This window comes from Mauremys mutica, chromosome 2 (genome assembly GCF_020497125.1).
Source record: "Mauremys mutica isolate MM-2020 ecotype Southern chromosome 2, ASM2049712v1, whole genome shotgun sequence".
In the NCBI taxonomy this organism is placed as follows: domain Eukaryota; kingdom Metazoa; phylum Chordata; order Testudines; family Geoemydidae; genus Mauremys; species Mauremys mutica.
In genome coordinates, this window is record NC_059073.1 from 89404032 (window position 1) to 89430470 (window position 26439).

At 41.2% G+C, this 26439-nt stretch overlaps 1 protein-coding gene across 1 annotated transcript in view; it reads left to right on the forward strand.

Annotated features, from left to right (window-relative positions):
- Window positions 1-26439, forward strand: part of ARHGAP28 (Rho GTPase activating protein 28) — a 107620-nt gene that overhangs the window by 50441 nt on the left and 30740 nt on the right. Inside the window, exons 2-3 of the mRNA XM_045003040.1 lie at window positions 17465-17667; window positions 23232-23449. Of these exons, the coding sequence (XP_044858975.1) occupies window positions 17465-17667; window positions 23232-23449 (421 nt within the window). The remainder of the gene's footprint in view (window positions 1-17464; window positions 17668-23231; window positions 23450-26439) is intronic.

A 26439-nucleotide genomic window follows, 5' to 3' on the forward strand; every position in this document is an offset into this window, starting at 1 on the left:
AGATGAGGAAGTGTTTGTGGAGGACGAGGCAGGCGAGAGCGCTTACAACGCTGGTTTCCCCGACAGTCAGGATCTATTCATCACCGTCACGGAGATCCCCTACCAACCCTCCCCGGCCATGAACCCGGATCCTGAATCAGGGGAAGGAGCAGTCGGTAAGTGCTTTAACCATGTTAACTTTTATTCTTAATATAACAGGAATCTGAAGTGTGTGAGAAGGAGGTCTCTCTATATATGGTGATAGAACAGAAATCCTCCTGGGAGATCTCCATGAAGCTCTCCTTCCGTTAATCGATAAGCTCAGCAGGAGGTTCCTGGGGAGAGCTGCCTTATTGGGTGCTCCGTGATAGCACCCTTTTCCGCGCGAGGCTTTCATGCGGTATTCAGGGAGCATTGCCTCCCCGAGCACGGCTGCATCGGTCCGTGGTTCGTGATAGATTTCACGCAGCATGCGCTCTCTATCTCCTTCAGTGCCCGTCCTCACGGTGATCTCGCTAGGAGACTCATGCATCTAAGTAGTGGAATTACTGTTATGGTGCGCCTGGTCCAAAGTATTTTTAATAAATCCACGGACAGACGGCATAGCACAGACTCAGCACGCAGCTGCGTGACGAGCGTAACGGAAAGCCAAAGAATATAATGGACGCTCATGGAGGGAGGGGGGAATGAGGACGCAAGGTATCCCACAGTTCCTGCTGTCTCCGAAAAGTATTTGCATTCTTGGATGAGCTCCAAATGCTTCTAGGGTCAAACACAGTGTCTGCGGTGGGTCAGGGCATAGTTCGGCAATTTGCGCACACACCCCACCCACCACCAGAAGTGAAAGGGAAAAAACAATCCTCTCTTGACTCTTTTACATGTCACCCTATCTTTACTGAATGCTGCAGATAGACGCGATGGTGCAGCACTCAACACCAACATCCTTGCTCCCCCCACGCTATGGATGGCTGATGATGCAATATGGCTGGTATCCGTCCTCATCATCAGCCTATTGGCACATGGGGCAGTGCAAAAGTACTGGTAACCATGCGTACTAGCATCTGTGAGGTCAATCAAGGGCGCCTGGCCCTAATTTTTCATGGTAGATGGTGCAGTATGGCTGGTAACCGTCCTCATCATTGCAACAGGGGGCTGAGCTCTATCAGCCCCCACCCTTCCTGTGTAAAGAAAAGATTGAATTGCCCCTGGACTAGCAGAGGGATGATGGGCTCCTTCATCCACAGTAATTAATGTCCTGCCTGGACTATCATTGCAGCTGGAGGCTTCCTTCCACTCATTTCTCACAAACAAGTCACTGTGTCTTATTCCTGCATTCTTTATTACTTCATCACACAAGTGGTGGGACAATGGTATGGTAGCCCAGGAAGGCTGTGGGAAGGCCGGAATGAACAGGTGGTGTTGTTGCAGGAGCACCCCCTGTGAATAGCATACAGCTCCAAATTTATGCAGGATCGGACACAGAGCAGCTGTGCTATCTGGTTCTATGATACAGTGGTTCTCTAGTACACTTGCCCATAATCTAGGCAGGACTGATTCTATTTTTAGATACCAAAAAGGAGGGATTGACTCAGGGAGTCATTCCCAATTTTTGCTTTTGCGCCCCTGGCTGCTTGGCCAGGGGCACTTATGACAGCACCAAATGGTGCAGTGCAAAAGGACAGGTAACCATGCCCATCTTATTACCATCAATTACCAATTTATGGTATGGTAGATGGTACAATATGGCTGGTAACCATCTCTGCTGTCATGCAAAAGCAAAAGCATGCTGCTGTGTAGCGCTGCTGGACCGCCTCTGTCAGCGGCATCTAGTACACATACGGTGACATACACAAAAGGCAAAACAGTGTCCATGGTTGCCACGCTATGGCGTATGCCAGGGCAATTCTGGGAAAACGGGCTTGAAATGATTGTCTGCCGTTGCTTTCCCGGAGGAAGGAATGACTGGCGACATTTACCCAGAATCCACCGCGAAAATTATTTGTGCCCCAGCAGGCACAGGGGTCTCAACCCAGAATTCACAGAGACAGCCTAGACTCAGTTAATTGTTCGCAAAAATGTATCTTTGCAAGGAATTCACTCCCTGTTTCCCATCTCACAGCTTCCACTGTCTCCAGACCTGCCACAGCATCCCCCTCGCAGAGGCTGGCAAAGATTAGGCAGAGAAAGAAAAAGACAAGGGACAAGATGTTCGATGAACGTATGGGCTGCTACCTAGCCGAGGCGGACCAGCAGAGCCAGTGGAGGGAGACCGTCTCTCTGTACCAGCGCTCACACAGCGAACGGGAGGAGAGGTGGCGTGAGGAAGACAAGCAGGCGACTCAAACAATGTTTGGACTAGTGAGGGAGCAAACGGACACGCTCAGGCGCCTTGTGGATGTTCTGCAGGACCGCAGGAGGACAGAGCCCCCCTGCAGTGTATCTGCAACCGCCCTCCCCCACCACAAAGTCCCATACCCCCCTCACCCAAAATAACCAGAAGGAGGGGCGCCAGAGGCCGTGTAAACTGTCACTGCACCCCAGCAGAGTGCTCAAGTACCCAAAAGCTCTCATACCCTACATTTGCAGAAGTCGTTCCCTTCCGGACTCACACAAGTCCCAATCCCAGTTCCATCCCCTAAGTGTCTACTTAAGTAATAAAAATACTTTGCTGTTAATTACTGTTTCCGTCAAGTTTTTTCAAAGAAGACTGTGTTTGAATGGGGGGCGTGGGGAAGGGGGTTGTTAATTGCATAGGACAGTCACCTTTCCCAGGGTACAGACACGGGGGCAGGATCAGCAGCGGGTCTCACACACACAGTGCAGTCAGTAGGCACCATGGTCGGTATGGGAGGTGGTTTCCAGGTTCTGTGTGGACGGGGGGGATGTGACTTTGTAGCAGGGGAGGGCGGTTACAGATCTTATACAGCGGTCCTTGTCCTGGACCGCTGAGTCACGCAGCAGAGGAATCTGTATCCGTACTCCTCCGCCACAAGGTCACATATCCCCCCGCACACAGAATTCGAAAAAGAGGGATGGCAGGCTCCGTTGAAAGAAGCATTCCGGCACTGCGGACCGCTCTAGGAGCAGGAGCCTGTCATTCGTTGAGTTTAGAGGCGGTCTTTACATCACCGCACACCCTACCCAGCACAGTCTGCCTCCCAGTTTCAACCCTTTAACGCAAAGTCATGAATAAAGAAACCTTTCTTCAGTAACAATGGGACATGTATTTTATTTTTACATGTGTTGGAAGTGGGGGAAACGGGGTGAACGGGGTATGTAACCGAAGAGGAGAGTCAACAGTCAGTGGGTAAAGAAACAGGGGCAGGTTCAGCTTCTCTGTAAAGAAAATGAACAGTCACAGGTCACGCTGCTCGCTGGTATTTGAAGAGTTCCTTGTCGCTGTCCCAGGCGCCTGTATAGGGCTTCATGAGCAAGTGCATTAGCGGGCAGGCTGGGTCCCCAAGGATGACTTTAGGAATCTGCTTATCCACAACAGTTATTTCGTGGTCCGGGAAGAAACTACCTTCCTGCAGGCGTCTGAGCAGCCCACAGTTCCTGAAAACACACGCATCATGAACCTTGCCCGGCCACCCGACGTTGATGTTTGCAAAACGTCCCCTATGGTCCCCCAGTGCTTGCAGCACCATTGAAAAGTAGCCCAATTTCTCATCAGCTGACTGTGGAAGAGGTGGACGATAAAGTGCGAGGAGGAGAAAACGGCGATGATCGCAGCGGGCTCCATGCTTGCAGTGCTGTGGCATCCGCGCTGTCACTGACCAGAAAAGTGCACGAACAGATTGCCCGCAAGCGCTTTCAAGGAGGGAGGGAGGGAGGTTGTGATTGACGGTTCAATGACGACACTTACCCAAAACCACCCTCGACACATTTCTCCCCCCAGCAGGCATTGGGGGCTCTACCCAGCATTCCAATGGGCAGCGGGGACTGCGGGAACTGTGAGATAGCTTCCCACAGTGCACCGCTTCCAAAGTCGACGCTGGCCCCGTGAATGTGGACTCAGAAATTCGAATTAGTGTATTTAGTATGGATACACAAATTCGACTTCATAAGGTCGAATCCACAAATTCGAACTAAGTTGATTCGAAATAGTCTTGTAGTGTAGACAAGGCCTTAGATACTTTGGGGATAAGGTCCAGATTAAGTACCTAGAAATACAGAGAGATAAAGAACTAATCATCCATTCTTCTGCAGCTGCCATGTTAAATGATTGTTTTTCTTTAGGCAACAACAGAAGCAGATTGCAATGAAGTAATTCTTCTAGACATCACAGCTACATTGTTTTTATTAAGTAGTATTACCAGCACAAGCACTGTATTTCTACTCGGCTGATTTGTGACTCTTTCCAAAGTAATCTATAATCCCTACAAATGTACTTGTGTAACATAAAATAGTACTATGCTCATATGTTTATTTGGGTAAAAAAACTTTCCAACCAAGTTTTCATTCCATCACAGTGACCCAATATGCCATAAATTACAACACACCATGAAAAAGATAGACTATGGGTTAAAAATTGTTCTATGGCAAACCCCAAGCTGTTGGATCGCAGAAAGAAATGGTGAGAAGTACATTTGTATTTAAACTTCTTCCATGTGTAATTAATACCATTAATTCCACGAGTAAGGGCATTTTTGGTTTTTACATATGAGATCAATTAAAGTCAATGGTCCTATGACACTCTACAATTATCTGAGAATCTGGCCCAGGATTTTTATTGCAACAGTCAGTGTTGTCTCCTCCTCTGTGGAAATATTTAACAAGAAGTCCCCACCAAAGAATTTTTTTAGATGTCTTTAAAAATTCCTTTTTGATTATTTTACATTCTTTCAGGCCGATCCTGCAAACGTTACTGACCATAATGCTTGCTAATGTAATGCAGGGTATTTGATATGAATCATGCAATGTGATTAGTGGTTAATATATTGTGAATTCTAAGGCTTAGCTCCTTACTTGAAATATGTTACAGTGAAAGTTGCAATTGCAATAACCAGAATTAAAAGTAAAGGTGAAAAGTGAATGATTACAGAGCATTGAGCTTTGAAGTTAAGGATCGAGGGATGCTCTAAATGGATTTTTGTAAACAAAATTACATTTTTAAAGCTGTCATAGGGAGTCCCTGCCATATGTGAGCAGGTCATCACAAACCAAGTCTGTCACACTTAAAAGTCAGACTCATGGAAAATAGTACTATTGCCCCCCTACACACCATCCTTATAGTGAGGGCCAGCAGTTGAGAAGTACAAAGGATCAGATTGTAAAACTATATCAAACCTTAGAGTCATAAAGGGTTGAATTAGGGGTGAAATACCCATGTTTTTCAGTGTTTCTTAGGGCCAAATTCTTTTCTCAGTTACTATCTAAGGACAGTAATAACGGTGTTTCAGTGCTAAGAGGATAGCTACATTAGAAATATCTCAAGTATGATAAATAGGTACCTAGGTAATCTTGCACTTGCAAACAAGTATTTCTGCATGCAAATACAGTAATTAAGTGCACAATTACCGTATTTGCCTGGACAAAATTAGAGGCTGTATTGAGCATGATGGAAAATTTGCCCCAACTGTTATTCCAGCACCATTTTGTGTGTTTAATAGCTCCATGTTTCTCCTTTCTTGTGCAAACTAGCTGGTGGTTCTAGAGGCAAAACAAAATTTTAACAACCTTCAGTGCACAAGCTCATGTGGGTTTTACTTAGTCTCCTTCTTTGCTTGTTGAATTATTTAAACCTCATCTGTTCTCTAGACTCACTAGATTTGTTGCAGTTGTAGCAGTATCACGTATATGTTGTAAATAATGAGTCTGACTAACTGTGAGCTGCTGGCAAAGGCCTTTCCATCCCATATTATGTGGTGTGAATAGATTCTGGATCAGTCTGCATGTTAGCCCACGCTTTTCTAATCTTATTCATGTTTACAATTGCATAGGCAGCAGGTTTTAAACAAATAAAAGGAAGTTCTTCTTCACGCAGCACAGTCAACTTGTGGAACTCCTTACCTGAGGAGGTTGTGAAGGCTAGGACTATAACAGCGTTTAAATGAGAACTGGATAAATTCATGGTGGTTAAGTCCATAAATGGCTATTAGCCAGGACGGGTAAGGAATGGTGTCCCTAACCTCTGTTTGTCAGAGGATGGAGAGGGATGGCAAGAGAGAGATCACTTGATCATTGCCTGTTAGGTTCACTCCCTCTGGGGCACCTGGCATTGGCCACTGTTGGTAGACAGATACTGGGCTAGATGGACCTTTGGTCTGACCCGGTACGGCCGTTCTTATGTTCTTATGTTATGTTCTTATACAAATGCACACACATTGCTATGCTGAGTCTGTAATGCAGAGTGACCAGCTATAGGTAGTGCAGAGACTCACATCCAATGGGTGGTCGTGCTCCCATAGGTTTTGTGCTTCCTTCAGATTTGATGGCTCCCAGAGCTCTGGGAAGCAATGAGTGGCTGATGCACTGCCTTTCGGAAAGGTTCAGTGTGAGCTTTTATCTCACGTGGAGCCAACTGCACTGAAGTGCATGGGCACCATGACCCTGTACCTTCACCATCTACTCTAGTGAACCCAGTGCCATTACGGGCACTAGCCTTTATGAGCTCTCACATGTAGAGGAATACATTAAGGCAATACACTAAGTCCGAAACGTAAGGATTACAAAGACAGTAATTATACAAAAGGTATGTTCACAGTAGTCAGACTTCTTAGGAGGGCTTTCAAGCAAGTAAAAAAATGTAATCGTGATTAAAAAAATTAACTGCAATTAATTGCACTGTTAATAATAGAATACCATTTAGTTAAATATTTTTGGAAGTTTTCTACATTTTCAAATATATTGATTTCAATTACGACACAGAATACAAAGTGTACAGTGCTACTTTATATTTATTTTTTATTACAAATATTTGCCCTGTAAAAAAAAATAGTATTTTTGAGTTCACCTAATACAAGTACTGTAGTGCAATCTCTTTAGCTTGAAAGTTGAACTTACAATTGTTGAATTATGTAGAAAAAACAACTGCATTCAAAAATAAAAAATGTAAAACTTTAGAGCCTACAAGTCCTTACTTCTTGTTCAGACAAACAAGTTTGTTTACATTTGCAGGAGATAATGCTGCCCACTTCTCGTTTACAATGTCACCTGAAAGTGAGTATAGGCATTCGCATGGCACTGTTGTAGCTGGCGTCGCAAGATATTTATGTGCCAGATGCTCTAAAGATTCATATGTCCCTTCATGCTTCAACCACCATTCCAGAGGACATGCATCCATGTTGATGACAGGTTCTGCTCAATACTGATCCAAAGCAGTACAGACCAACACATGCTCATGTTCATCATCTGAGTCAGATGCCACCAGCAGAAGGTTGATTTTCTTTTTTTGGTGGTTTGGATTCTCTAGTTTCTGCATGGGAGTGTTGCTCTCTTAAGACTTCTGAAAGCATGCTCCACTCCTCGGCCCTCTCAGATTTTGGAAGGCACTTCAGATTCTTAAACCTGGGGTCGAGTGCTGTAGCTATCTTCACATTGATACCTTCTTTGTGTTTTGTCAAATCTGCAGTGAAAGTGTTCTTAAAATGCACAACATGTGCTGGGTCATCATCCGAGACTGCTATAACATGAAATATATGGCAGAATGCAGTAAAACACAGAGCAGGGGACATACCATTCTCCCCCCAAGGAGTTCAGACACAAATTTAATTAACGCGTTATTTTTTCAATAAGCCTCATCAGCAGGGAAGCATGTCCTCTGGAATGGTGGCCGAAGCATGATGGGGCATATGAATGTTTAGCATATCTGGCGCATAAATAACTTGCAATGCAGGCTACAAAAGCGCCATGTGAATGCCTGTTCTCACTTTCAGGTGACACTGTAAATAAGAAGCGTGCAATCTTAGCTCCCAACAATGTAAACAAACTTGTTTGTCGTAGTGATTGGCTGGACTTGTTGGTGCTGAAGTTTTACATTGTTTTGGTTTTGAGTGCAGTTATTTAACAAAAAAAAATCTACATTTGTAAGTTGCACTTTCATGATAAAGAGATTGCATTACCTTACTTGTATCAGGTGAATTGAAAAATACTATTTATTTTGCTTATCATTTTTACAGTGCAAATATTTGTAATGAAAAATAATATAAAGTGAGCACTGTACACTTTGTATTCTGTGTTGTAAATTAAATCAATATATTTGAAAATGTAGAAAAACATCCAAAAATATGTATTAAATTTCAATTAGTATTCTGCTGTTCAACAGTGCAATTAAAAGTGTAATTAATCGCAATTAACTTTGTTTAGTTAATCGCATGAGTTAACTGCGATTAATCAACAGCCCTACTTCTTCACAAAAAGTTTTCCCTGCAATCAGCATAATAAAAGATTATAGTGACAGAGTCCTCGCTGAAGGTGAATATCAAACAGTAGTGGAGAAATTACTGTGTCTATCTCATCAGAGCTACTTAAAATACAGGACAACAACAGAAAGGGGAGTACAGAGCTGGAGCTATCAATGCTGCACGACGAAGTGGTGCGTGCTATTATGAAAATGAAGTCTGGAGAAACATCAGGGGTAGGTAACATACGAGCAGAATTATTAAAAGCGATTGGTGACTGTAATATTGTTCTCATGTGGACAACTGGTAATGATGTCTGGATGACTAAAAAATTGGCTGGATGATTGGACAAAAGGAATCTTTCTGCCCTAACCAAAGAAAGGAGACATCAGAGCATAGTAACAATCTTATTCTCACCCTGATATCTCATGCAAGCACAGTTCTACTCTACATAATCCAGGATCAGATTAAGCAAATGATTTAAGCAGGACTACCACCAAAACAAGCTGGTTTCAGAGAGGGATGAGGCACACGTGATCAAATCATGAGCATCCATCACATCATTGAAAAATGCAGAAAGTATAATCACGCTTTGATCCTGTATTTCATTGACAACTTAAAAGCATTCAAGACCATCCAACATGACCCTCTCTGGAGAATACTGGCAGACCTGAGGATTGTAAAGCATTTCATTAAACTCAGTATAAGTCTCTACTGTCTACAACAGATTATGGTGCAAACAGTCGCAGATGACAGCAAGTGATTTTTCCAGTGCGCAGAGTGTGAGGCAAAAGTGTATTCTATCCCCAAGTCTTTTCAGTATGCATACAGAATTTATTATGAGATAAACCCTGGAAGGTTTTGACAAAACAAATGGAGCTGGGATTTCCACTGGTGCACACCTCTTAACTGACCTCAGATATGCTGATGACACAATGCTCTTTGCTTACAGCCACCAATGTAATACAACGAATGTTGGAGTCTGTTAAAACATTTAGTGAAAAATATGGACTATCCCTGAATGAGGCAAAAACAAAATACATGCATGTTGATATGATTAACAAAAATAAGATGCAAGTGGACATTCCGATTAACAGTCAAGTAGATGAATTCAGTTATCTGGGATCATATATATCCAACCAAGGAGGCAGTTCCAAAGAAAACCGATGAATAAAAATAGTTCGCTCAGCCATGGCATCCTTTATGAAAGTTTGGAAAAATTGTGCCATCTCAAAATATGATTGGTGAAAAGCTTAATTTTTTCCATAGCAATTTATGGATGTGAATCATAGGAAATTAATGCTGCTGACAAAAAGAAAATTGAAGCCTTTGAGATGTAGTGCTGACAAAGATTCTTACTTATCTCCTGGACAGAAAAGAAGATGAATGCTTAGGTTAGAAATATTATCGGAGAGAAGCAGACCCTGCTGTCAAAAATCAACAGGTGCAATCCTATGTACTTTAGTAACATCAGGCGTAGGGATGGAAATAACCTCAAGAAAGTTATAATGTTGGTGGGCCAACATAACAGGTGGGTAACTGATAGGAGATGGATAGATAGTGTGTGCAGATCATTGGGAGGACAGCTGCTGAGTGTTCGAAGATAGTAATTAACAGAGAAGGCTTCCGAAAATTCTGCTATGATGTCACTAATATTCAGACATGAATAAATGGATTTTACTACTTACTTAGAGATCAGATTGGGACTTGCCTATGCACAAGGGCATGGTGTTGGGGAAGGCTCCTTCCCCTCCTTACCATTTGTACAATACTATGCATAAATGAGACCATAATATATAAACACAGGAAGGGAGTGTTATCTAGTGATCACAGCAGAAGACTGGGAGTGGGGGCTCCTAGATTCCATTCCTGGCTCCACCACATATTCACTATGTGACCTTGAGCAAGTCACTTAGTTGTGTGCCTGAGTTTATTCTAGTTCCAAATGAAATGTATCTTCTTCACATATAGAGACCTAATAAACTAATGCTTGTAAGACACTTTGATAATCTAATGTTTTGTGCGGGTTTTCATTTACAGTGAAGCCTGCCTTATGCAAACACCAAGGGGCCAAAAGAACTTACTTCCCTTGCATTTATGATCTTGGATACTGTTGAGGATATTTAAAGTGGTCCCATAAGGCAGGATTTTGAAAGTTGGAAGAGATGCCTAGGGAAGGGGTCATTGAATATGATGACTAATTGTTATCTTAACTATATCCCTTTAGATCTAGGCCTAAGGTACAGGCCTACAATTTATTCACATCTGAATTTCATAAAACCTATAAACTAGCACATTTGGCTTTTAAATACAAATTCTACTAAGTAAAGATGCTTCTTAATATGTTTGTAGAAAGCATCCTTTTCCAACCCTCAAAAGAAAAAGGAAAGTTTTCAGAGTGCATTATTATTATTGATAATACACAGACTTCTTATTCTGAATCATTTAGGATTCAGGCATACCACTGAGGGACAGCTTTGTTTTGGGGGTGAGGAGCAATATAATACTTTCCAGAGCTTGCATGGGGAGCATTCAGTGGGTGTTATATGCTACTCCTGGTACATTGGGCCCCAGGGCTGCCCAGAGGATTCAGGGGGCCTGGGGCAAAGCAATTTTGGGGGCCCCTTCCATTAAAAAAAAGTTGCAAAACTATAGAATATTATATTCTCGTGGGGGCTCCTGCGGGGCCTGGGGCAAATTGCCCCATTTTCTCTCCCCTCTGGGCGGCCCTGTTAGGCCCACAGGTTTGGTGAGAGAGCTAGTTTAAGACAGAATCAGGGCTGTGTGCCACCTCATTCCTGCCCCTCCCTGTCCTTTCGGGTCATTATCCACCCCAGGGAGCACTTAGAAGGAATAGTTTTTATGCTCCCCCAAGTTCTGGGACCCTGATTGTGACTGGCCTTCAAGTTGCATGCTCATTAACAGAGGAAGATTCATGACCATTCTCTACTGCTTATGCACAGGCCAGGCACAGTGTATTCCTTACTAATATTTTAGCAAGATTTCAATTCCTCTTTCTGAACATGTCGTATAAAAGCTAGTTTTAGTTAAAGAGTAAAATGTTTTTTATTAACTGGTGGCAGGTAACATTTGGGCACAAACATTATAGCATGACCTTACTAATTCCTATTAGTGACTGAGAGAATGGGCAGATGTTTTATGATTAAGCAAATGAGCATAATATCAAAAAATCAAGATTACAACAAGACAAAATGTATTTTGGAGGTGGAAAGAAAGGTCTTGAAAGATAAAAATATTAGTTACAGTATTTATTATAATACTTCATAGCTCACTAGTAAATGTGCAACACTGACATACTGTGTGTTTTGTAATAAAATAATCAAGTCATGCCAACATGAGATCTCAGGTTATTTAACAATAGCACTTTGCCAAAAAGAGCTGTGAATGTGATTTTGGGGCACGGTTCTACAAGGTCTTGAGACTGGGCACTTTGTGAAAATCAATAGCGAAATCCAGTATTGGCAATGTTTTTGCACTGTCTATTGTGCACTGTCATGTTGTTTGTCCGCTGCATGGCAGAGTTACAATGGAGTTTGGGTGAAGCTTCATTGAAGTTGGTGGGCATGATGGATGCCCCTCAGTCAGGATAAATGTAAGAAGCAGATAAGCTCCTTTTTTGGAGTAAGGGCTCCTGAAACAATAGGAGCCACCACACAAAGCACAGGCCACATGCAAGGCTTGCCAGAAACAGAGCTATGTGGGCAGGGAGGTTTCACTGGTCATTTTCTGATGGAAGTATATGTGTCTATGGGCAGAAGCTCCCAGAAGCAACGAGGAACAAAGACGCAGCCAAATATCCTAGTAGACAGCAAGAGAAACAGTGGAAGCAAGGCCCTGAGAGAAGGTAAAGAGAGCTTAGTAGGCAGAATACTAGCTGGAAAGAGGGTTAGACCTATGGCCAAAGAAACTGTCTTCTATTGTTTAATTCTTACTATGTTCCAGGAAACAGGACTTCGTGTACACTTCGTAAATAAACAGGATTACATTAAATAAATAGCTGACTCATCCATTTTTAAGACCTCAAATATTTGGGTGAAAAGGCATAACAGTACTAGTGTAGGCCAACTTACTGCTTTACACTGGATATCTGTATCACAGGTCTGAGAGATATTTGGCATCAGTTGTGTGTTCTCTTGAAAAACAATACCTGTCTCTCAAAGTAGATTGTAAATGAAACTGGTAAAGAAATGTCAGCTTTCTAACAGCTTACAATGAAGTTGGTTCACAATTCACAGGGGAAAGTCTCTTATATGATTTTAAGTGCCCACTACAAAGCTTTTAAAAAGTAACAACCAGGCAATTAGAGAGGGCTAAGGGGGCAGAAGTGCATTTTTGTGCATGTGTCAGAAATTCAGGCATGAAGAGGTTTGGGGACAGATTCAACATTACCCTACAGCATTTTTTGTGCCATTGAAGGCATGCTAACACTCAGTAGATAATCTAGCTACTCAGACACAACATTGATGAATACTGCACGCGATAAGAGATCCTGATGCTACAGTACTTGTGAGAACTTTTACTCTTCATTTTCCAATTACCTTTTCCCATCAGCGTTTATACAGACTAATTGTGGTGCGGCATCCTCAGTGGTCATATGAAATGAATCTTTACAATCACACAAGAAGAATGTCCCCTCTCTTTTCTGCCGGTATAAGATTTAAATGCAACTTTTGAGTACAAGGTGTTCACATTGCTCTCCTGTTTTATAGATTCTTCACCACCCATCACTTAATTAAATTGAAAACACAAGCACTGACCTATCATTTCTCAGCCGTTGAACAATAATTAGGTGTCACCAAAACTAGCCCCTTGTGTGTGGTTTGATTTATCTTTTCCAGGGGTATGTGAAAAGAGCTGCTTATTGGCTTGGCTGAGCAGTATCAAAATCAATGTGTGTGATCAAGTTCTAAATTGTACATTGGTTTCCTACAGAGAGAAAATCAAATGTACATATAAAGGTCTGATTCACCATTACACTACTTCATTGTTAGACGGTAACTGTCAGTTCCCTTGTATTCTATGAAAATATCCTGCTTCCTTGCAAAAGTGTTTTCAATGGAAAACTTTTAACATGATACCCTCATATTTCTCATTACTGGCAATTAACCCTTTCTTCTGTAATCAATGATGAGTGAGAGCCTTGCAGCAAGTTCTTTCACTGTCGCTCTTTTACCATCTTCATTGCCTTTTGCAAGCTTTGTAAATCCCAACCCTATAAACTATTTCATCCATTTTAGTCACATCACAGCAGTATTTGTTTGATGTTTGAAGACTCATTTCTCTCTCCCAGCATTTTCTGCCTTTGTCTTTACTTCTGTCTAGAAGATCTGGGCATGAGCTTCTCCTCTTAATTTTTGGTCAGACTGTTATCTGATCAACTCATGCCTGCCTGTAAAAAGTTGGGAAAGGAAGAAAGGGTAGCTAAGATAGATGAAGCTTAAACTTTACTATTGCTACTCCTGTATCATTACTTCTTTTCAAATGTTTCTTAAAGAGCAACAGGATCATCTCAGTAGTTTAGTGGCCTAATAGCCAGCAAGAAAAATAAAAAACCTGGCCCCACTGAGTGAAGAAAGTGGGTGAAGGGCAGGGCCGGCTCCAGGCACCAGTGAAGGAAGCAGGTGCCTGGGGCGGCCGATAGAAAGGGGTGGCAGTCCGTCCATTGTTGGGGTGGCATGCCCTGGTCTTTGGTGGCAATTCAGCGGCAGGTCCTTCACTCCCTCTCGTCCTCTTTGGCAGCACTTTGGCGGCAGCTCAATCAGGTTTGTTTTACTTTTTCTTCGCCGCTTGAGGCGGCAAAAAAGCTGGAGCCGGCCCTGCTGAAGGGTAGGATGACTGCTTCCATTGTTCCCTGGTGACTTAGCCTCAGCTGAGCTGTTATTCTAGGAACACTCACATCCAGTGTGCTGAGTCAGTGCTCGATCAGTGTCTTTCAAGAGTGAGTTAACAGTGATGAAGAATATAGACCTGCTTTGCTTCTCCTGGGATATTTTTCCTGAAACTGTTTTGAAAAACATTTGCTAGAAGGAAATGCAGACAAACACTGCTGTCACTTACAGGCAAAAACACTTCCTCCAGGACCAAAGGTCCACATATATGGATCAGTAAGGCAGCTGGAAGTCTACTTGAATGCACATGCTCTTAATAGCAAGCATCAGAATAATCCAGACCACCTGGAAGCAAACTTCAGTTGTATACCAATAAGATGCACGTGTCACTGCTTAATCTTTCTTGTGATGTGAATCTTACAGAGCATGATTTAATCTGAGATGAGATAACAAACCTCAAATATGCAACTCCTGGGAGACTGTTCTGATTTTCAAATTTTGTTCTGTACTTTTAATGTTGTTCTGAATATATGTTAATTACTCTGTAACCTTGGATGTATTTGGTAAATGTTGGTTGTCACATTAGATGTTGCCATGCTACTCATCTGTTTTGCATTTAGTTTTTTGTATGGTAATATTACAAAATACCATATTAGCTGCTGTTGAAACCACCAACTCTGTACAGATTCTTCCTAATATGGTGATGTAAGGCCTCAGTTTGAGTTAGCTGAGTGCTGAAGGAGTCAGAGCCCAGAGATCAGGCTGGCTGATGCTCCAGGAGCGCAAGGGTCATGGTCAGTATTCCACACACTGGGAAGGCAGGAAATGTTTGAATTCCCTGACAATGACTAAAAGACAGTCCAATCCAGCCAGTTATGTTATCTGGGAACATGTTCTGCTGCCTCTTCAACATAGATTTGCTTGCAAGAATGAAAGGAGCATTCATTTTAATGACTGTTGTTAAAGGAATTCTGACCTGATATGTGTGCTTGATTTTTGGCAAGGGTTTATAACAAAGATACTGTTCTTTGAAATGGTGTCATGCAGAAGCTCTTTTTTAAACAAGAATCTTCACTTGCATTTTAATTACAGAGAAGGGAAAGATGTCTTGTAATAAAGATGCTAGACTGGGATTCTTAACATCTGGTTTCAGTTCCTGGCTCTGCTACAGACTTCATGTGTGACCCTAGGCAAGTCACTTAATCTATCCAGGCCTCAGTTGCCCATCTGTAAAATAGAGACAATAATTATTTCCCCTAACCTTTGTCTATCTTGTCTATTTAGATTAGTTGTTCTCAAATTTTTCTATACGGGGACCTGTCTCCTCATTCAGCTGGGAACCCTCTCCTATTTAATACTCTGGGCAGGGTGAAGTGGTCACAGCTCCCTAACACCACCCTGGGCATTGTAGCACCTGGCTAAGAACAACTGCTGTATCATATGCCCTTTAGAGCACAACTCTGCAATGCCGAGTACAACGGAGCCCCAATCTCGGTTTAGTCACTATAGAAGTGCACCTTTCATCCGATTTATGTTCTGTATTAACTTTGAGAACATCAGATTAGAAACATTAGTAGTTGTATTGATTTGACTAGCAAACACTGCCTCCCCATCCAGATACTCAGATTGGCTGTGGTGTGTTTTATTTTAATAACTAAAACTTTATTAGAGCTCTCTGTGAGCTATTGCCACATGGCTTTTAAAGACTCTGGGATTTATTTACATGTTTCTGTTTCTTGCCAATGCATGGGGGCGGGGGAGGAGAGGGTGAATTTGGAAATAACAGGGATAACAGTTTCCACACAGAGCCAGATGGTGATTTCACTGGTGACTCAGTCATCTGAGGTTTTATGTCCTGAAGCCAATTGAGATGCTCTGGTCTCTCCAATGGACAAACTCCATGGAAATCACTCAAATAGCTTTAACCACTTTGATGTCATGAATTCCATTTGTATTTTCTTGATTGTTCCTTGCCCTTATTAAACACTGTATGTTTAAACTACTAGCAGTTCATGAGAAAATATGTGGACTACAACTTTGCTCTTCCAAAAGAGCATTTATCAGAATCATATTTTTTTTCTGCTTTTTGGAAATATTTTCTTCACCCCTTTAAAAGCTTAAATTCCTTCCTTATCATCTGGCTAGTGGCAAATGGGCATGTTTGGCAAGCATGCCATTTGTAATGTACATTCCATAATCAAAGAGAGAAATGGGACAGCAGCTCTGCTTTGCCTTGTATAAGCACTGATAATGTCCACAGCTGGAATTTGTTGTTCCATTGTTTCCCCTGTTGATCCCTAGCCTTGAGCTCAGCTCTGGGCTGCAGCACTAATCGGCTTAGACCACCCAAATGATCAAGGAGTGTTCCGGCATTCTCAGAGAAACAGCCAGCACCTCAGCTCGGAACAACTACACAAGAGGGAACGAATAAGTGAATTCTTTGGCATTAAATCATTTTGTTTATAAATCCACCATGAAAACAGTGATGGGACGGGGAACCCTGAAAAGGGAAATACATTTTTATGGAGTGAGATGTCTGTGGGTTTGAATAAAGGGTTGTTGGCCAGGATCATGACACACTGAAAAGGAAGAGAAAGAGAAATTGTATTTCTGTTAATTCAAGAAGGTGAGTACTGGATGGCCCTGTGACAGAACCGTCTTCTCCAGTTCCTGGGACACTTCTCCTTGCCACTAGGACCTTTTCTCCAAATCCCACTGCACACTTAGTATTATTTATTGTGTGTATTACAGTCATGCAAAAAGGTCCAACTAAGATCATACACTCATTGGTCATATAGTAGACATCCAGAACATATACACATATAGTATAAGAGTCTCTGACTGGAAAAATTTAGGAGCAAAACAGACCAGACAGAGTAAAGCGGGAAGGGGAAATTGAAACACAAAGAAGTAAAGTAACTTGCTCAAGGTCACACAGTAGAGCAGTGACAGGGTTGGGAAGAGAAGCCAGGTCTCCTGAGTCCCAGTCCAGTGCCCAGTCCACTGCTAATAATCAGCACTTCACAATATAAAAAAAATATTTTATTAAATAAAAAAAAACCAAAATGATGACAAAGGTAATCTAAGATTGTGACTAAAGCTGCGAAATGAGAATATTCTGAGTGAAGACTATCTTCATTCTGTCCTTTGTTTCCACCATTATATCCACTGCCCACCTCAAAACAGAGTGAGTTGATGCATTGACTGTAAGCTTCATTTTTGTGTTAGAAGATAGAACTTCAGAAAAAACACAAAAATACAGTCTTTCCATTTTTGATCGTTATCTTCTTCCAGAAAATCCCTCCCTCAGTGCCGAAGAATTAACAGGATGCTTTCCAATGAGTCCTTACGTCCTCCAATGTTCAGCCGTTCAAATTCCCAGGCCTCCGTGGATAGCACCTCAATGGAGGATTTCTGGTGTGAAGTGGAAAGTATCAAAGAAAACAGTGAACAAGGACAAGAAGAACAAACACTATTAGAAGTCAAACCAGCTGATGGTGAGCATACAAATTCCAAACTTGTCCTCCCATATTTTACTTTGACTAAATTCTTTCACTAATATCCTGATCTCCACTCCTCCAAACTCCCAGCATGGATGTAATGAATGTACAGATGGGCTTGAGCCATAAAATGTGGATTGGAACGCTGATTTCCTTTAAAGTCCAAGGTATTTACATCTGAAGGGTGGGCTTGGGCCCACCCATCCATAGTATTAGTCAAGAATCACAAACGTGCCAAAATGATACTATGTCAATGGGAGATCCATTTCTGAATTTAACAGTCAACACAAAGTAAGTTCTTGATATAGATATAGAGAAAGACTTACTCAATGTTGTGTTTTCAGGAATTTGGCACTTTGATTTCTGGAGCAGATTTTTCTGAATTGATCTTACCCATGTTTCAGTAAGAGAGAGGAGATAAATGAAATGGTGCAGCTAAGAGAGGAGTTTAAACTCAACTTCATCCCAAACATGAAACAAACCAAAACTGAATCTATTTGAAGACTAGAAGAAGTCCAATTAATCTTTTTTTGGTTTTCTTTTAATTTCTTGTGTGTGTTCTCTTCCTTGTTTTAGCTATGACCCAAAGAGGAAGTTGTGCAACTCCCAGAAAAAGGGGTTTATTTAACCATTTTCAATCTGGCTATCATTCAGATGTATCATTGTGAGGGCCTGTTTTTATAAGACTTCCAAACCAACATCTAAACCTAAGAGAGATTGTTTGGATCTGTATTTTTGGATACTCATGTCATCCAAAACTTCAAAACTTTTTGAAATTCATCCATCACTAATATGAACCATACTGAATATGTTTCCACTTTTCTATGCCATCTCAAAATAAATTACCCCTGGTCTTTTTCCTAATATTGTATATTTGAAAATTGAAATTTGAGATGGGGAGTGTTTGATATTTTACATATCTGTTATTATTACACAAGTCTGTTACAATACAAAAGCAAACTATACTTCTTTATCAGAAGCCTGACCTGACATAACATCTAGGGTTATATTTTAAAAGCACTGTACTGTGTTCTTTCAATTCAACTTTTATTGAGAATTAGGATGTTACTGGCTTACCGCCACATTCAATGCAATTTAATTGCACTCTTTAGGTACCTGAACCTTTGTGGAGTCTAGGCAATATCTGAGCTGCTACCAATTATCCTCATTTTCAGAAACATCACAGTACACTGCTGTTAACTGAAACATTCACAACTATATAGATTATTCTGCATTCTCAGGTTTATCGTTTGTCTGATTACATGCATTGATTTTTTTTGTCCCTTCTGCTCTGAATTAAAAATGAAATTGCAGGGTAAAATCCAATACATTTCTACGCTGTAGTTACCACTATGTGTCCTGAATATTGTTGCTTTCAGAAATGTATTCAGTGAAGAAGTGCTCATTCTAACTACTGAGCATTAGGAAAATATTTGGGGTATTGGACCAACAGTTTTTGGAATACTCAGTTATAATTATAAATCAAATTTAGATAACACCAGTACTACTTACTAATAATCCAAAACACAAGAAAACCAATGTGGAAATCCGTTAAAAATAATAAAAATCTTTTGATACATCTTTGAGGAAAATGGGAGAGGAAGAGAAACAGATGGTTTGAGGAGGAAGTGAAGGGGAAACCATGCCCAACATAAATAATATTATTAGAGACAAAATAATCCTTCTCTCATGATCATGTGTTTTCAGAAAGATCAGAGAACTTTCATACTATTGACATTAGTAACCAAGGGCAAGAGAATTCATCTTGAGAGCTACAGGGCTGAAGAAGTGGGGCAAGCAATGAACACATTAGTGACATCACAGAAGGCTGAGCAGTAGGCTCACCAAGCAGTACAGGGAGACCCCTGGCTGCAGGTTTGTCATCTCATCAGCAATGAGGTGTGAGGTATTTAGACATATGGCTGTGTGCCATGGAACTGGAAAGCGTGGAATCATGAGAGGAACCAAAATGCAGGTTCTCTGCATTTTTGAGAACTGGGGCAACTCTATAGGTTCATTTCAGAGCTGCACCCTAAGCTGAGCAGAGACACTTGGGCAAAGCTGAATTCTTAAAGAGTGGCATGAGAATTTAGGAAAAGTTGAGATGGAAATTGTCATGAGCCTTAAGAAGAAATATCTCTTCCCTAATACTCTCTGAAAGAAAAAGGAAGTTGTACATTGAGGATTCTGGCTCCCTATCATGGTATCTAGACACTGATTTCTAAATAGAAACCAGAGGATTATACTGTGTGAAAATAACTTTAAAACAAAACCAAAAATGGCTCCTAGTCTTTAACTAAGCCCATTTAGCTAAAACATGTTTGAATCATTTTATGCAGTAATTGCTTCTATAAAATAGTTTCACTCCTGTTCAATCATCCTTTGGTTTTGTCATTCCTACTTAGCTCTTGTTTTTAAGTAGTACAGCTGGCCAAATGAGGAAAACTATCCACCAACCTCTTGGTGACATCTAAGCAGAATATCTTTTTGACCATGCTCACATCCCATTTCACAATTTTTTAGGGCTGTTGATTAATCACAGTTAACTCACATGATTATCTCAAAATAATTAATTGCAATTTAAAATTAAACATGATTAATCACAGTTTTAATTGCACTGTTAATAGAATACCAATTGAAATTTATTACATATTTTTGATGTTTTTCTACATTTTCATATATATTGTATTCTGTGCTGTAATTAGAATCAAAGTATATATTAATTGTTATAAATATTTTCAATGTAAAAATGATAAAAGAAATAGTATTTTTCAATTCACCTCATATAAGTACTGTAGTGCAATCGCTTTCTCGTGAAACTGCAATTTACAAAGGTAGATTATTTTTGTTACATAACTGCACTCAAAAACAAAACAATGTAAAACTTCAGAGCCTACAAGTCCACTCAGTCCTACTTCTTGTTCAGCCAATCACTAAGGGTAGGTCTATACTTACCTGCCGGGTCGACGCGTAGAGTTCGACTTCTCGGAGTTCGAACTATCGCATCTACTCTAGACGCGATAGTTCGAACTCCGAACGCGCTCCCGTCGACTCCGGAACTCCACCACCGCGCCGCGGACTTCGATCCCGCGGCGTCTGGATGGGTGAGTAGTTCGAACTAATGTAGTTCGAGTTCAGCTACGCTATTCGAGTAGCTGAACTTGCGTACCTTAGTTCGACACCCCCCCAGTGTAGACCAGGCCTAAGACAAACAACTTTGTTTACATTTAAAGGAGATAATGCTGCCCGCTTCTTATTTACAATGTCACCAGAAAGTGAGAACAGGCATTTGCATGGCACTTTTGTAGCCAACATTGCAAGGTATTTACATGCCAGATATGCTGAACATTCATATGGCCCTTCATGCCTCAGCCACCATTCCAGAGGACATGCTTCCATGCTGATGACACACATTAAAAAAAATAATGTGTTAATTAAATGTTGTGACTGAACTCCTTGGGGAACAATTGGATGTCCCCTGTTCTGTTTTACCTGCATTCTGACATATATTTCATGTTATAGCAGTCTCGGATGATGACCCAGCACACTTTCACTGCAGATTTGACAAAATGCAAAGAAGGTACCAATGTGAGATTTCTAAAGCTAGCTATAGCACTTGACCCAAGGTTTAAGAATCTGAAGTGCCTTCCAAATTCTGAGCGGGATGAGGTGTGGAGCATGCTTTCAGAAGTCTTAAGAGAGCAACACTCCCATGCGGAAACTACAGAACCCGAACCACCAAAAAAGAAAACCAGCTTTCTGCTGGTGGCATATGACTCAGATGATGAAAATGAACATGCATCGGTCCGCACTGCTTTAGATTGTTATCAAGCAGAACCTGTCATCACCATGGTTGCATGTGCCCTGGAACGGTGGTTGAAGCATGAAGGGACATATGAATCTTTAGCGCATCTGGCACTTAAATATCTTGTGACGCCGGCTACAACAGTGCCATGCGAATGCCTATACTCACTTTCAGGTGACATTGCAAACAAGAAGTGAGCAGTATTATCTCCTGCAAATGTAAACAAATGTGTTTGTCTGAGCGATTGGCTGAATAAGAAATAGGACTAAGTGGCCCTGCAGGCTCTAAAATTTAACATTGTTTTATTTTTAGTGCAGTTCTTTTGTACATAATTCTATATTTGTAAGTTCAACTTTCATGATAAAGAGATTGCACTACAGTACTTGTATTAGGTGAATTTAAAAATACTATTTATTTTGTTTTTTTACAGTGCAAATACTTGTAATCAAATTTAAATATAAAGTGAGCACTGTACACTTTGTATTATGTGCTGTAATTGAAATCAATATATTTAAAAATGTAGAAAACATGCAAAAATATTTAAATAAATTGTATGCTATTGTTTAACAGTGGGATTAATCGTGCGATTAATTGCAATTAATTTCTTTAACTGTGCAATTAATTTTTTTAAACCCTTGATAGTCCTACTATTTTTTTCATTGGCACTGTGAAAGCCAAGCTCGGTTTACAAACATTTTCTTGGAAAGAACATTTCAGGTCCAGAGCCAAGATTAATTTAATCATGAAACTGGAACAGGCGAGAATGTAGATGGAGCAGCAATGTATGCAGATGAAAATAGAGACTGTCAAAAAGAGGAGTGAGAACAGCATGAGAATCAACATCTCCAAACTCAGGCAGGAGGAAAAGGAGCAGTCATTAGTCCTATTTGTGGAAGTAAGCTGTTACACCAGATACAGGGAGTGGATCAATAAATTGGTCACTCTGCCATACACACACAGCGGGGACATTAAGTTATGTATGTTTCTGGGGTCTTGTGGATAGGTAAGCAAGTTAAGCAACAAGGTCAATGGCTCTTACATAAACCCAAGCAATTTAATTGTTTCTTTGTGCATCTAACTGCCAAAGTGCAGTAAATTGTATCTACAGATTGATAGACAAACTTGTACAGGTTCTGGTACATCAGGAAGGAAATTTAGAGCAAATGTGGAAATGCAAGTATGCTATTAAAAAAATAATATATTAAGAAAGAGCTCATTGATTAGCTCTTTTGCTCTGAAAGAGAAAATTAGTCCATTTCCTCTTTTGCATATTTGTTTGTGTTGCCTGTATATGAATCAAGGGTGTGGCCTCATCTGGAATACCCTGTGCAGTACTGGATATCATGAAACCAGAGGGGATTACTGCCAGCCTTCCTTTGTCAAATGACAGCATTCATACACAACATATGTGGGACTGAAAGGGGTTTCATTCATCTTCTTTAATGAGGGCTATTGTTTAGTGAACTTTCTAGGCAATTATGGGCAGGCACTATGCTATCTTCTTCACAATGCTGTATTGATGCACCTCAGTGGGCTTGAATTACCACTCTTCTGCTGTTCTTCTTCTAAACATCTGTGCAGAGACAGCCAAGCTGGGGATTGTTTTCAAGATTGACAAGTAAATTTTACTTACTTGTGTGGCCCAAGACAGATTGGAAATGGAGTCTTCCTGAGGAAAAGGCTGGCACACTAAACCAACTGTGCTACCTCCGACCCATCCCATACAAGGCATGTTAACACTCTCACTCCTTCACAGAGGGGGAACTTGAAGCTGAATGGCTGCAAGATGTGGGCCTATCTACATTGATTTCGGGGGCTGAAGAAGAGGATGGGCAAGCCCTGCTGTCCACACTGACCCGCACACAAGCCGCCGCAGTACAAAGAAGGTACAACACCTACACTCAGACTATGAGGAAGAAGAACAAACACTCTGTCAGGGATGTGCGAGACATCTTTGGAGTTAATGACTCTTCTGTAAGTGGCAAATACTTGGTAATGGAGGGTTTTGCACTTTATTCTTATTTATATTGCTATAGCATCTAAATGCTTCAACCAGGGATCTCACTGTGCTAGGCATTGTAGAAGTAGTAAATTCTTGTCCCAAACAGCCAAGTCTGGACCTTTTTGATGACATATAAGCAAATGTGCTACCTTTTAAAGGGAACAATAAAACCAGCTAAAATAGCTGGCGCAAAGTTTTGCAACTAACGTATAATGTAATGTTGTGTCCATTGGCAACCTTCATTCTGTAATCCACTATCAAGACTAACATTTACTCCCTCATTTTTTGGATATCAGTGAGTTGCTTTTGGCAGCTGTGCAAATTTTTGCTGGCTTCTGAGGACACATGCTATTTACTCAGCAATCTTAGCAGTGAAGTAAAACCTGTGTAATGAAGCAATAGGGGGCAAGTATGCATAAGCAGTTAAACACCTGGAGGCATCTTTGCGATTGTTTCATTGGGAACTTTATTTCACTAATAAAGCAAATAAAAATCCATTCATGATTCATTTGTTCAGGAATGAACCTTTCTTCTGTAGGGTCTCATCCACTTGTCCCTGAGGACAGATATAGAATTACCATTGCTTATCCCCATGCATTGTATTTACGTGGATTTAGTTGATTGTATGCCCTAAGTCCACATACTAAAAACTCAAAAGCAGCATGCATGAATTAAAATGAGTAACTCCTGTTGTCCTTAATGCGGCTCATAGCTAAACTGCCAAGCCCTGTTTTAAACATGTATAGTGAAGCTTATATTGTTGAAAAGTAGTAAGGAACTGCCTTCTTCCATGGAATTATTCAGTCCCTTCTCATTTGTTTATTTTTTCCAGAAGGTTCGCGCTACGCACTAATAACCTGCAAAAGTCCATTAAACAGACAAAGCACAGCTGCTTCCCGTTAAAATAGGAATTCAAAAGTAAAACATCTGGAGGATTAGCTTAGTGGTCTCAGTCTCCAGTTTAAAATAGCCTCCCTGGAACCACAAGTTCATATCCTAGCAAGATTGGCACAGCACCACATCCTCCAAGTACCATGGTTTCCTGTGGGTAGAGTCTCTTGGTTAAGACTCCAAAATCCCAGACTACTTTGCTCAGACATTAAAGATCTCATGGCACTTTTTGTAAGATTAGGCGTTTTCCTTAGGTAAAATATCTATCACCTATCTTAAAGCTCTGGGTCTCTTTTTACCATGAGGTATTGGTATGTTAGTCACCCTATGAAACTTCTTAGATACAATAAGTATGGCAGATTGTGCAGTTCCTGCAGCAAAATGAAGTTTAATCACGCTAATAGAAAGCAGTCACCAGGGAAAAAAGGTGACACTAGTTCTTTTTGTTGCACAGAGTGTTGAATCTAATGATCTTTTGTTGATCTGCTGGTCTTTTTCTTGTGTCTCACTAATGGACTGGAAGTCCCAGAGCTATGTTAAAGGCATGGTCCTCAAGTTTTCATTTTGCAATTACCTTTTTGAACACGGAGCCCATCTAATTGTTCTGCATTGTGAAACTCTAATATAAGATTTAAAAAGTAACTCTTATGACAGTCTTAGGATTTCTCATTCTTTCTTCCCATGCAGTTGTTCAATTCTACCTGTATTGCTACACACTTACTGTAGTCGCAGCCATATTTCACACATTTATCTCGGTTACTTAAAGAGAATACAGGAGAGAGTTCTAAAGGGCAGCCAGGCAGCAAACACCCATTGAAAGTCAATGTGAGTTGGGCTCTCAATTGCTGTGTGACATTGAAAATCTCCCACTGTGTGACTAGCTGCTATGGGATTTTGAAAGACTGTCTTATTTATCACCTCTCCAGTGATTAGGAGAAATGTAGGGAATGAATGTTGGCAGTTTAGTGCACAATGACTGATGTACCTTGGCTTGGCCAAATCACTGGTACCAGATAAATCATCTTTTCTTCAAGTGTTTGCGTACTAGTCTGAAATGCCCTACAGGACTTTTAATCACTTCTGCCATGGAAAGAGTTAGTCTCTCCACATAATAGTTTGTTTAACCCTCTACATTAAAAGAAGAGATGCAGTCTTCATCCAGCCCTCTAGGCATCATAAACACTACAGCTGCCCAGAGGAGAGAGAGATACGGGATGGATAACTATCTTCTACTCTTAGTGATGAGGAAAAGGGTGATTAAACCACAAGGTGAGATTTCTTTTTACGAGGGTGACTCACTTAGCTTTGCCCAGTGGCAAGTGGAGAAGAAGAATACAAATTGTTAGCATTTGGGCTGCATAAATAGCTATGAAGAGCATTCTGCCTTTCTTTTTCTATTTTTGATTTACTTTGCTGTCAGCGAGCAGGGACAACAGGCACCAGGGGGAGGAAAGCATCCTAGGCAAATTGACAGGTTTAGTGAAGTCTTCCACACTGCATAGAGAAGGAAAAACCTGGGTTTCTAGACTCATTTGAAACCTATTGCCTCAGTTGCTTGCATAATGAATTGGAGCTCTTAACGTCAGGGTTATCTAACCAAAAACAGGCATAAGGCCAGATTGTGAATGATCTCAGGGTGGGTGCACAAGGAGGGGAATAGGCACAAGGAGTCCTTGTACCCGGGCTTAGAGGCTAGCCACGGTTACAGATCCTTCACTCTGAGTCACGGTTACAGATCCTTCACTCTGAGCACAGGACTGCTCCCAAAAGAGCACAAACCACCCAAAAGTTAGTGGCAAGAAAGTGTCACCCTGTTCTGCCTTGTTCACGGCCCTGTTCTGCCGCTGTTCCAGCCGGAAGAGCTAACCTGGCTTAGAATTGGGAAACATGCTACATCCTTCTAGGCCATCCAGGAACTCCCTGGTGCTTCAAGGAAGATAGTGCTCCCTTGAAGCAATCTTACCCTCCCCTAGATGAGGCAACTCTGCCCCACCTCTGAAACAGGGCTATGGCACATCAGTCACTGTGGCCGGATTTTCATGGGTGTTGAATGCTCACAGCTTCCATTAAG